Source organism: Gekko japonicus, unplaced genomic scaffold (genome assembly GCF_001447785.1).
Source record: "Gekko japonicus isolate JY-2015 unplaced genomic scaffold, Gekko_japonicus_V1.1 scaffold2050, whole genome shotgun sequence".
Classification (NCBI taxonomy): domain Eukaryota; kingdom Metazoa; phylum Chordata; class Lepidosauria; order Squamata; family Gekkonidae; genus Gekko; species Gekko japonicus.
Genome location: NW_015167113.1, coordinates 15,840 through 27,745, shown reverse-complemented (window position 1 = coordinate 27,745; position 11,906 = coordinate 15,840). Strand labels below are relative to the sequence as shown.

At 58.7% G+C, this 11,906-nt stretch overlaps 2 protein-coding genes across 2 annotated transcripts in view; one reads left to right on the top strand and one right to left on the bottom strand.

Moving 5' to 3' along the window:
* SSPO (SCO-spondin) overlaps positions 1–3,025 on the top strand; it is a 184,388-nt gene extending 181,363 nt beyond the window's left edge. Inside the window, exons 107-111 of the mRNA XM_015412955.1 lie at positions 1,131–1,226; positions 1,423–1,483; positions 2,204–2,334; positions 2,495–2,645; positions 3,003–3,025. Of these exons, the coding sequence (XP_015268441.1) occupies positions 1,131–1,226; positions 1,423–1,483; positions 2,204–2,334; positions 2,495–2,645; positions 3,003–3,025 (462 nt within the window). The remainder of the gene's footprint in view (positions 1–1,130; positions 1,227–1,422; positions 1,484–2,203; positions 2,335–2,494; positions 2,646–3,002) is intronic.
* A 3,135-nt stretch (positions 3,026–6,160) lies between these two features.
* The window catches only part of LOC107111908 (zinc finger protein 250-like), a 12,297-nt gene continuing 6,551 nt past the window's right edge, over positions 6,161–11,906 (bottom strand). The window contains exons 3-4 of the mRNA XM_015412954.1: positions 10,076–10,202; positions 6,161–7,527 (exon numbers count right to left, since the gene is read on the bottom strand). Of these exons, the coding sequence (XP_015268440.1) occupies positions 6,161–7,527; positions 10,076–10,202 (1,494 nt within the window). The remainder of the gene's footprint in view (positions 7,528–10,075; positions 10,203–11,906) is intronic.

Here is an 11,906-nt window from a genome sequence, read left to right as displayed (position 1 = left end):
CCTGCACGGGAGACCCCCCCTCAGCTTCTTCAGGCGGCCCTGATCCACAGCCACCTTTCCAGGGAAGGAGGGGGGTGCAGCCTGGACCCCAGCACACGGACGGGCGCTGAAGTGAACCACACTGGGACGCACTTCGGAAGGAATGCCTCTTTCCCAGCAGGGTGCTGCGGTGGGCTGGAGGGAGCCTGCCCAAAGGAATGGAACCCTCGGAGGGTGCCGGGCAAAAGCCACCCAGGGGCAGCTCCGGTCCCCACTCCCCAGGAGACACAAATCACGACCTCATGATGGATGAAGGGGGAGGTGGGGGGGACCACTCACATAAGAACAGAAGAGAAGCCAATGTTGGATCAGGCCAATGGCCCATCCGGTCCAGCACTCTTGTGTCACACAGTGGCCAAAAACACCAGGTGCCACCGGGAGGTCCAGCAGTGGGACCAGGACACTAGAAGCCCCCCCACTGTCCCCCCCCAAGCACCAAGAATACAGAGCATCCCTTGCCCCAGAGTCCCTATCTATACCTTGTGACTAATAGCCACTGATGGACCTCTGCTCCATATGCTTATCCAATTCCCTCCTGAGGCCGTCCATGCTTATAGCCGCCACCACTTCCTGTGGCAGTGAATTCCATGTGTTAATCACTCTTTGGGTGAAGAAGGGCTTCCTTTTATCCGTTGTAACCCGACCGCTCAGCAATTTCATTGGAGTGCCCACAAAGAGTTCTTGTCCTTGCTTCCACAACTAGGTGGGACGAATTCTCAACCTCCCCCCCCCCCAAAGATGCAGGTGTAATTGACAAGGCAGTGCAGATCAGGAGCGGACAGCATCTGTCTTGCAGCCCCCTCCTCTCTGTCTCAGGAGGGGCCCCAGTGGGTCATTGGAGGGTCCCGCACTTTCCCCAGGGCAGTTCTGGCTGGAGAAGGCAGCCTCTGCGCTCCAGGGGGAAGGTCTCCTGTCCTGCACGGGCCTCATTATAAACGGGGATTCTACAAGAGCAGAGATTTGGCCTTTCGCCTCCTGCCTTGTCCCGGGCAGGCCATGGCACACGCTCTGCATCTCCTACGACCCGTTCGGTCCTCCTGACTCCACCCTGCTCTGCCTGCCCTCTGACCCCTTTGCTCTGTCCTGCCCAGGCTGGGGAAGAGTGGCACGTGGGCTGCGAAACCTGCCGCTGCTTGAACGGGAAGGCCACCTGCGGGACTGGCTGCCCTCCACTCACCTGTCTTGAGGTAACACTCCTGAATGGGGGGGGCGCATAGCTCAGGAGTCGCAGCTCCCCACTGGGGCCTCCTGCTGCCGAGCTGAGGGGCTGGAGGCTAGTGAGCACAGATGTGCTCTGCACATGCTCAGAGGCAGGCCACCAGAGACAAGAGCTTGGCTTGAGCGCTGCCATTAAAGCCTCCGCTCTCTCCATCCCCACCACAGGGAGAAGCCAAGGTACAGGATCCTACCGGTTGCTGCCCCGTCTGCAGGAAGGAGGTGCTTGGTAAGCTAGTGTGAGAATCAGTGGGCGGCCGGGGAGCCACCAGGATAGGCTGTGCGGCTGCTTTTACACCTCTGCCTAACTCCACCCCATCCCACCCCAGCAGGGCACTGGGTCTCAAAAGAGAGCTTCCAAGGGCTCAGCTGCACACTGCAGTTTCTCCCAAGTTTGTTTTAGACTCTGGGCTTGCAAATTCAGCCTCCAGGATGGCTTTGTCAAGGAGAAGAACAGCGGGGTGGTGGTGGTGGTGGGAGCAGTAAATTCTAACCTTTTCTCCCCCTGCTGTTTTCTCACTGGGGGAAAAGCCACCTTGGGGGGGGAGGGGAATCAGGGCTACACGTACATGCAGATGAGCCCCAAGTCTGTGGAGGACGGACAAAAGTCAGAGGGGGGCGAATTTGGCAAAGGACAACCAGATCAGGGGAGGCCGAAGACTTTCAGCTTGAAGGAGGAGGGGATGGGGGAGGTGGGTTGTCATTGTCAAAGGAAAGGAAGAAGAGAGATCTCCGGCACGCCGCTTGCCCTGTTTTTCTGCCCCTCGCATTTCTTTCCACCTTGGAGGTCTCCCAACAACCAACAGTGGCCAAATATCAGACTCGCCCCAAGACGTTGTCTCTGCCCCACCCAGCGTGAGACACACTTTGTCCGGGTGCTGGAAGCTGCCCGTGGGGTGGGGGTATCCTTGCAGGATGGTAATGATCCTCTTCCCCCCGCCCCCCGCAGAGGAGCCCCCGTCCTTTTGTCAGCACTACACGGAACTGCGCAACATCACCAAAGGGCCCTGCTTCCTGGCAGAGGTGGAGGTGAGCTACTGCAGCGGGCGCTGCCCCTCCCACACCAATGTCATCCCCGAGGTAAGCGAGAGAGCCACCGTGCCCCCAGCTTGGTCTGTCCTGCCCGGGCCTCACCCAAACCCGTCTCCAAGAGGGGGCCCATCCCCTTTACCCACAGTGTGTGTGTGGGGGGGCCTTTCCTGCCTGCCTCACCCCTCCGTCCCGCCCCGTCCCCCCGCAGGAGCCCTACCTGCAGACCTTGTGCGACTGCTGTAGCTACCGCCTGGACCCGGTGAGCCCGGTGCGCATCCTGAACCTGCAGTGCGAAGGGGGTGAGACGGAGCCAGTGGTCCTGCCCGTCATCCACAGCTGCGAGTGCAGCAGCTGCCAAGGTGAGCCTGGGGTCTGGAGGGCCGGGGTCCTGCCCCCAACTCCACTCAGGCCTCCTCGGGGCAGAGTCCGGAGTTCTTCCCCCCGTGTGTGAAAGGGAAACTGCTGTGACCTACCCTGCAGGGTCGCGGTGCAGGGAAGCAGTGGGGATGGGAGTGCCGGCGGAGACCCTGGTGCAGTGGAGGGGGGGGGGGAGCCTTTCCGGGAGGTGTGATGAGCCACGTTCAGAGTATGAACAAGCCCCCCATTCCCACACCGGCTATTCACCACCCAGAGACTCCTCTCCCCTCTGGCTCATCCAGCCCTGCCACCTGGTTCCGCCACCTCCCCTCTCTGGTTCCCCCTCGTCTCCGCTTCAGGTGGCGACTTCTCCAAACGCTGACGGACGGACACACACACACCCCCGCCGCAGTTTCTGGACCTTTGCAGAGGATGCCAGTCCAGCCCAGACCCAGAAGGGCTTCTTCCTCCGTGCCGAACGCATCCTCTTTGGACCTGACCTCTCCGTCCCCAGCCTCCGCCTGCCTCAAGGCAGCATCCGACACGGCCCAGTTTGTCTCTGGCCCTTTTCAATAAAACCACCCAACTGCCGTTTCCCAGAGGCCTCTGCTCCTTCCCTCTTCGCTGCAGGGGGAGGTGGAGAGAGCAGGAGGGGGAGGGGGCAGGAAGAGGCCGAGGGGCCTGGAGATCTCCTGGAATCATAGCCCAGAGGCCTCTGCTCCTTCCCTCTTCGCCGCAGGGGGGGGCACGGCTTCCGGGCAAGGTGGCGAGAGCAGGAGGGGGCTCGGGCAGGAAGAGGCCGAGGGGCCTGGAGGTCTCCTGGAATCATACCTGGTCTCCACGCAACGGGGATCAGGGCCAGGGTTCCCTCTAAGCTGAGTGAGTGTGAGCCAGCTCACTGTTTTTTAGCCTCCGGCTCACGCATTTCTGCCCCCCGCTCAGGAAGGAGGGCTCCAGAGCAAAGTGATTTAGGCAGTGGCCAAAGCACTTGCTCACAACTTTCATGCCAGGAGCTCACAAAGTAGGGTTTTTGCTCATAAGCAGTGTTCCCTCTAAGCTGAGTCAGTGTGAGCTAGCTCACCGTTTTTTAGCCTCCGGCTCATACATTTTCGTCTCGGCTTGGGAAGGATGGGGCTCCGGAGCAAACTAATTTATGCAGCAGCCCAATCGCTGGCTCACAACTTAAATGCAAGTAGCTCACAAAGTAGGATTTTTGTTCACAGGACTCCATAGCTTAGAGGGAACATTGCTCACAAGCAGTGTTCCCTCTAAGCTGAGTCAGTGTGAGCTAGCTCACCGTTTTTTAGCCTCCAGCTCACGCATTTTCGTCTCGGCTTGGGAATGATGGGGCTCAGGAGCAAACTCATTTATGCAGCAGCCCAATCGCTGTCTCACAACGTTCATGCCAGCGGCTCACAAAGTAGGATTTTTGCTCACAGGACTCCACAGCTTAGAGGGAGCCTTGGTCAGTGCCCCTGGAGAAGACAGCTGCTTTGCAGGGTGGACTCCGTGGCCTTCCACCTGACTGAAGTCCCTCCCCTCCCCCCACCTCCCCAGGCTCCACCCCCAAATCTCCAGGAATTTCTCTTCTTGGAGCTGACAACCCTTGCAAGGGCCGAGGCCTCCCCGGACCGGCAGCCAGAGGAGGCGGCACCTGCTCATTTCCACCTACCGGGACTGTGAAAGGCAGAGAACTGGGGGGCCCACAAGCAGGGTGGCAAACCCCCCTCCCCGGACTTTCAGTCTGCCCCTCGGCCACCAGGGGAGGAACACGACAGGCAAGGCAAGGCAGGGGGCACCACGGCAGCAGCCTCTCGGAGTGTCCCGGGGCCTTTCAGGGCACAAGCGTGGGGGGTGGGGGGAGACTGGGGCGGGACCTTGGTGAGGCAGGGCTCACAGCAGCTGCAGAAGTCCTCCAGCAGCCGGAGCAGAGCCAGAACAGAGCCGTTTCAGCGCCAGGGGACCGAGAGAAACACGCAGGTCTGGCTTCTTGCTCGTCTTTGGGAAAGGGCGGAGGAACCCCACAAGCCCCCCCCCCCGTCCTCCCCAGAGAGGAGGGATCCAGGCCGGCACGGAGACCTCAGCAACCCAGGAGCCTGAGTGGGAATTTCCCCCTCCTCAAAATCTGCGGGAGCTCTGCTTGGAACCTTGCAGGTGCAGAAGACTCCGAAGAGCAGGGATTCTGCCGTGAAGGGGGAGGCCAGGAAGGAAGAACCAGGGAGACCTGCTCAGGATGAAAACAGACCAGCCCATGCAAACGGCCAAGCTGCTTCAGTCTCAATCTTGGAACCTTGCAGGTGCAGAAGACTCCAAAGAGCAGGGATTTTGCCATGAAGGGGAAGGCCAGGAAAGAAGAACCAGGGAGACCCGCTCAGGATGAAAACAGACCAGCCCATGTGTCCCGTCTGTAATGTGCAAACGGCCAAGCTGCTTCAGTCTCAATTTGCCTCCAGACCATGCAGGGGAGGAAGAGGGAATTTAACCCTTCGACCTCTGATGGGTTCCACGCCTAGAAACGAGCTCTCCTGCTCTGCTATCAGCATTTTAAAGGAAATGCGTTCTGAAAGGGTCCACTTTGCTCTCAGACACTAACAGCAGAAGGGGAGAGGGCAGTTCCCATTAGCAAAGCCAAGCAAGAGTTAAACCCCCTCGCCTGAGGCAAACTCAGGCGACACGGACCTGCCCTTTGCACTTCACAGACTGCGCTAAGGCACACATCCGTCTATTGACTAAGTACATATCCTTTGCACAAGTCAGTACCTTTATTGTCTCCATCTCTCCCCACTGGGATCCAAAGCATCCTACAACAAATAAGAATACAACCCAAATACATTTTTTTTAAAAACTGGCAATGCAAAAGATGGCAAGACCCAGCTGCCTCTTTGGATCAGTCTGGAACCCCATGGGCACAGAGCACAGGCTAGGAGCCACAGGCCCTCTGGGCTTGAGAGCCAGGGTGGTGTCGTGGCTATGAGTGGCAGACTTGAATCTGGAGAGCCGGGTTTGGTTCCCCACTCCTCCTCCTCCTCCACGTGCAGTCTCCTGCATGATCTTGGGCCAGTCGCGGTCCTCTCAGAACTCTCTCAGCCCCACCTGCCTCACAACAAGGTGCCTGTTGTGGGAAGAGGAAGGGAAAGGCAATTGTGAACCACTCTGAGACTCCTCCGGGTAGAGAAAAGTGGCGTATAAAAAATCGCTCTTCTTCTCCTCATGCCTGAGACATGCATATCTGAGACAGGAAGAGCAAACAAAAGCCCATCTGCTCTCCCTACGAACACCCATAAATCTTTCTCGGGGGCTCCAGGCCGAATCTACCTCGCTGGGTTGTTGTGAGAATCAAAGGGAAAGGCAGAACCCTGCATGCTGCCCTGAGCTCCGGGCATGGAATGGGATGGAAATGGACCGTGAGACAGAAGAGCGGAAATCTTCAGGTTCAGAAGACAAGGGTGCGATGCGCCTTCAAAGGCCAACGCACATCGAGAGTGCGGTTTCCTTGGCACCCACAGGCGGATCTGATTCAGGGCGCCTGCCTCTCAGGCGCCCGCAGACCCCAGGAGTCTGTGCTGAGGTGCAGGGACACCTTGCCAGGCTGAGCCATTCCCTCCTGGCACGGGCGGGGCAAGCCCTGGTCCAGTTCCTCCGCCCGGCCCTTCTCCCCACCGGCCTGGGACTCGGGGATGCCGAACGACTCCCCGGGCGACCCAGGCTGGGAGGCCGCCTCCTTGGGGGCCGAGGGGTGCACCCGCCGCCGGTGGCTGGCCAAGCTGCGCATGCGCGGGAAGCTGTCCCCACACTCGGTGCAGATGAGCTGTGCGGGGGTGTCATGCACCCGCTGGTGGGAGAGGAAGGCCTTCCGCAGCCGGAAGCTCTCCCCGCAGCGGGCACAGGAGAAGGACTTCTCGCCCGTGTGGAGCCGGATGTGCAGCTTGAGTGTGATCCTGTCCTTGAAGCTGCGGGGGCACTCCTGGCACTGGTATGGGCGCTCCCCCGTGTGGACGCGCTCGTGGCTCAGGAGGTGGTGCTTCTGGGTGAAGCGCTTCCCGCAGGCCGTGCAGGAGAAGGGCTTCTCGCCGGTGTGGACGCGCTGGTGGATGACCAGGTGGTGCTTGTGGCTGAAGATCTTGCTGCAGCTCGGGCAGGCGAAGGGCTTGGCCCCGGTGTGGACGATCTGGTGCATCAGGACGCCGGTGCGGTCCTTGAAGGTCTTGCCGCAGGCCGCGCAGGGGAAGGGCCGGTCCCCGGAGTGGCTCCGCCGGTGGGTCTGCAGGGGGTGCTTCTGGGTGAAGCTCTTGCCGCAGTCGGGGCACGGGAAGGGGCGCTCGCCCGTGTGCACCCGCTGGTGGGTCATCAGGTGGTGCCTGTGGTTGAAGAGCTTGCCGCAGTCGGCGCACGCCAAGGGGGGCTGGCCGGCGTGGACCTTCCGCTGGTGGGTCAGGAGCAGCCTCTGCAGGCGGAAGGTGCAGCCGCAGGTGGGGCAGGGGAAGGGGTGCTCCCCCCCGTGCACCTGCAGGTGGGAGGCCAGGTGCTGCCGCTGGGTGAAGCCCCGCCCACACTCGGCACAGGTGAAGGGCCGCTCCCCCGTGTGGATCCGCCAGTGGGTCTGGAGGGCGGCTCGGCTCTGGAAGCGCTTCCTGCACTCGGGGCAGGTGAGGGGGCACGGGCCCCCAGGGGCCTCCCCGCTGGGTCTCAGGGGCACCAGCTCTTCCCACCCCAGGTTCCCCCACAAGGCTCCACTGGGCCCGCTCGATGGCCAGGGGGGGGATTCGCCAGCTGCCTTCCAGCCAGGAGGAGCCGCCTCTTCCGCCTCGTCCACCAGCAACACCTTCAGCTCTTCCTCCTCTTCCTCCGCCTCCTCCTTCACTCCGAGATCTCCGATATCACAGCCTGCTCAGAATGCAGAGGAGAACGTTGTCACAACGGATCTGTAGCAAGCAGACATCCTGCACTTTTTACAACTGAGACTTCCTTCTGGGCACCCCACCTCTTCCCAGAGGACCCCCCCCCCCGAGTTCAACCCCCCGCCCTGAGAAGCTCACCTGCTTCCGCCTCCCCTCCAACAGCCAAAATCCCCCTAAACAGCCCCCCCTCCAGGGCTTCTCCTAATTCTTTCCAAGAACGCCCCTCACTTGTGGGTTTCACGCTATGCATGCCTTGCGTGTTGTTGCACACAAAAGGCTAGCGTTTACTCGTTCCAAACTAGCCAGTTCCCTGAGACGATGCACAACATTAACCTTCTGAGAGAGAGAAAGTCACCGCAGTCGAGTTCACTTTCCCACCCCGGCCTGGACAGCCTCAGCTGGCTTGACGTTCTCAGATCCGGGAAGCTAAGCAGGGCGGGCCCTGGCTGGTCTTTGCATGGGAGACCGCCCAGGGAGCCCAGGGTCCCTACGCAGAGGCCACCACCCCTGAACACCTCTTGCCTCGAAAACCCTGTGGAGGCTCCATGCGTCCCTTCCCACCACCGAATCAATAAGCTGCCTTGACTTGGGTGGGCGGGGCCCAGAAGCTGTAAATCCAAACAACAAGGGGGAAAGACTAGTGTCACGGGAGTCCCAAATATACAAATCCCACTAGTAGAAAACACCATCAAAGATACATTAAACAATTATAAAGTTGGTGGTGTCACAACAACATTAATGCACACTGTAGCTATAATGACGCATAAAGGTAAAGGTTCCCTTGCTCAAAAGCCAGTCAAGTCCGACTCTAGGGTTGCGGTGCTCATCTCCGTTTCCAAGCCGAAGAGCCAGCGCTGTCCGAAGACGTTTCCGTGGTCATGTGGCCGGCATGACTAGACGCCAAGGCGCACGGGACGCTGTTACCTTCCCACCGAAGCGGTACCTGTTTATCTACTTGCAATGTCTTGCTTTCGAACGGCTAGGTTGGCAGGAGCTGGAACTAGAGACAGGAGCTCACTCCATCATGTGGCACACTCGGGTCTCGAACTGCTGAACTACCGACCTTCCACAGCCTGCAGTTCAGCGTCTTAACCCCTTGAGCCACTACATAAATACATTAAACAATTATAAAGTTGGTGGTGTCGTCACAACAACAACATTAATGCATACTGTAACTATGCCTCAGCATAAGATACTAATATTTCCTCCTTTGAAGATAAGACATAAAGTCTAAAACCAAGCCAACTGCAGATACTACAGGGTGCACTGGAGGCAGATGGCCTTTTTTACGAATTTTAGGCAGGCCACATAACAAAGGGATCCTAGGGTGTTCAACAGTTTAAAAAGATTTAACAGAATCCGAAATGAATCCCAAATTATGGGCTAGGCATTTGTGAAAATCTCTTCACGGTTCCACTTACACAGCCGGCAAACTGAAGAAGCCGAAGGAAACGCACCTTCCAAGTATCTAGAACGGGAGTCTTTGCAAAGGCTGTTTGGAAAATGTTATGACAATGTGGGACTCCTCCTATCAAGTTCCACTGACCACATGGACTTCATGTCTTATCTTCAAAGGAGGAAATATTCTATTTTATGCCTCATTATAGTTACAGTGCGCATTAATGTTGTTGTTGTGACACCACCAACTTTATAATTGTTTAATATATTGTTTTGGCAATCTTTGATGGTGTTTTCTACTAGTAGACTTCGTATATTTGGGGCTCAGAAGCTAAGCAGGACCAGTCCTGGTGAGGACTTGGCTGGGAGACCAGCAAGGCAGTCAAGGGCTGCTACCCACCTCTGGATGACTCTGTCCTGTGGAAACCCCTGCCCATTGGCTGCCACTTGACGGCATGTCCCACCCCCACCTCACTTTCCCAGGGGGGCTTTGTGAGGCCAGCCGGTCGCCACACCTGTTGGAGATGGGAGGGCCCGCCTAGATGGATCTTGGGCCACTGGCTGAAGAGCAAAGGGCAGCGGAGCACAAAACCCTGGGCTGGGGGGGGGGCAAAGCCCGCAGTGGTCCACAGCATGTTCCGCCCAGCCTGGCCTGCGTGGGACCAGGGGGACCCGGCAGGGTGTCAGAACCCACAGCTCACAACGAAGTACCCGCATTCAGGAACGGTTATACGTTTATTGCAAAGCTATAGATGCAGTAACACAGGCACTGTTAGGAATGGCGGCAACCCATTGAGGCTAATAGGTTATAGGGCATTCGTATGCACACACACACACACCATGGCATGGGCCAATTAGCTACCCTCTTGCATGCGGGACCAGCTAGGAAACCGTTAGGTGGCAAAAGCTGGGAAGCAGTAGTCTCTCACGGTACATAGGAGACTTCCAGACAATACAACATCCTCCTGCACATCTGTAGAGATAAGCGTTGCAGCACAGGCAGAACAGCAGAGATAGGAATGCAATAGCAATTACCAAGACACAGAATGAACTCCCCTACCCCCATGGCAGCATAGCGGACACAGGGCCTTCCTCCCACTGTCCCCACCCCGACCCAAGCCAATAGGACCCTTTACCCAGCGAGGCAACCAGCTCAGAGTTCTCCTGCATGACGTCCCGGTGAAGGGCTCGCTGCCATTCCTCCAGCTCGGCCCACTCTTCCAGGGAGAAGGAGACCGTCACGTCCTCCAGCGTCACCGGGGCCTGGAAGAGGAAAGCCAGAGCGGCTCAGCGGGGGCCTCCCGGAACCTCCCGCCCGACACCCATCGCCAGGGAGGCCGCGCTTCACCCACCAAGTCCCAATAAACAGCAGGTGGCCTACGAAAGGTCTGGTGCTCAAAAACCCACATTGGATCACAAAATAAGTAGGACTCTGACCCATTTTCACAGGCCAACAGAAGGAAGGCCCTCCTGAGAGGCTCAGGGGAAGACTCTGGAGAGCGTCCGTGGGTGGCGGCCAGGGCTCCCTCTAAGATGAGTTAGCGTGAGCTCGCTCACAGTTCTTTAGCCTCCGGCTCACGCATTTTTTGCCTTAGCTCGGGAAGGAGGGCTCCAGAAGAGCTAACTAATGGATGCAGCAGCCAAACCGCCCGCTCACCACTTTAATGCCAGCAGCCCACAAAGTAGAGTTTTTGCTCACAAGACTCCACCGCTTGGAGGGAGCAGTGTTGGGGTGGCATCCCTGGATTTCAGGGGAGGGGGAGTGTCTGGAGACCTTTCAGAACCCGGGAGGGAGGGAGGGGGGAGCCCCCTTTCCTAGCCACTCCCAGGGCCACGAGGCCGCCTTGCAGGGCCACGAAGAGTCAGCCTTGTCTACTCTAGGGGGACTGGCAATGGCTCTCTGGGGTCTCAGGCGGAGGGCTCTCCCCCACCCCCCACCCCTGGTCCTGGAGTACCAGGAGATGCGGGGGGGGGGATGAACCCGGGACCTCCTGCCTGCAAGCCGAGGCTCCCCCACTGAGCCCCCGGCCCTTCCCCAGGCTCTCTGTCCCCATGGCCAGAAGGAGGGACTGTGGGCCCACCCCCACCCACCAGTGTTCCCTCTAAGCCAAGTGAGTGTGAGCTAGCTCACAGTTTTTCAGCCTCTGCCTCGGGCGTTTTTCTCTTCGCTCAGGAAGGATGGGGCTCCAGAGCCAACTTAATGTATGCCGTAGCCAAATGGCTCGCTCACAGCTTTAATGCCAGGAGCTCACAAAAGAGAATTTCTGCTGCAAGACTCCACAGCTTAGAGGGAGGCATTGCAGCCAGGGTTCCCTCTCAGCTGAGTTAAGTGTGAGCGAGCTCATGGTTTCTTAGCCTCTAGCTCACACACTTTTGCCTTCGCTCAGGAAGGGATGTGGCTTCAGAGCCAACTTAATGTACGCAGCAGCCAAACCGCTGGCTCACAGCTTTAAGGCCATGAAAAGTACTGAGACTTACTAGTGAGTTCAGCTCTCATCCTTTATTTCAGCTCAGAACAAGAGGAGAGTCCCCAGCTCGCAGGCCGGTTTAGATGTGCACCACCAACCCCGCTCCCCACACCCACCCACACACAAGTGAGTGGCTATTTACAGTGGCCGAGAGTTCCATAGGCTCTCGGCCAGAAGCCTCGCCTCCCATAGGTGCCGGCTAGGACCCGCTGGTCCCATTGTTACGGAGAGCGAAGCTCCCTTGCTTTGCCTGACCGTGTAGTGAAATGCCCTCGCACGCCAGGAGCTCCCAAAGGCGAATTTCTGCTCACGAGACTCCACAGCTTAGAGGGAGCATTGCCACCCACCCACCTTGCCATTCCCCTGGGGGGGGGAGGCTGCAATGCCTCGGCTGCGGCGGCCAGAGGGCTGGCCTGGAAGGGGCTCCGCGAGACACACACACACACACACCCGGGTCCAAAGCCCCCCGCCTGGGCCGTGGTGGGAGCTGGCGGGGGGG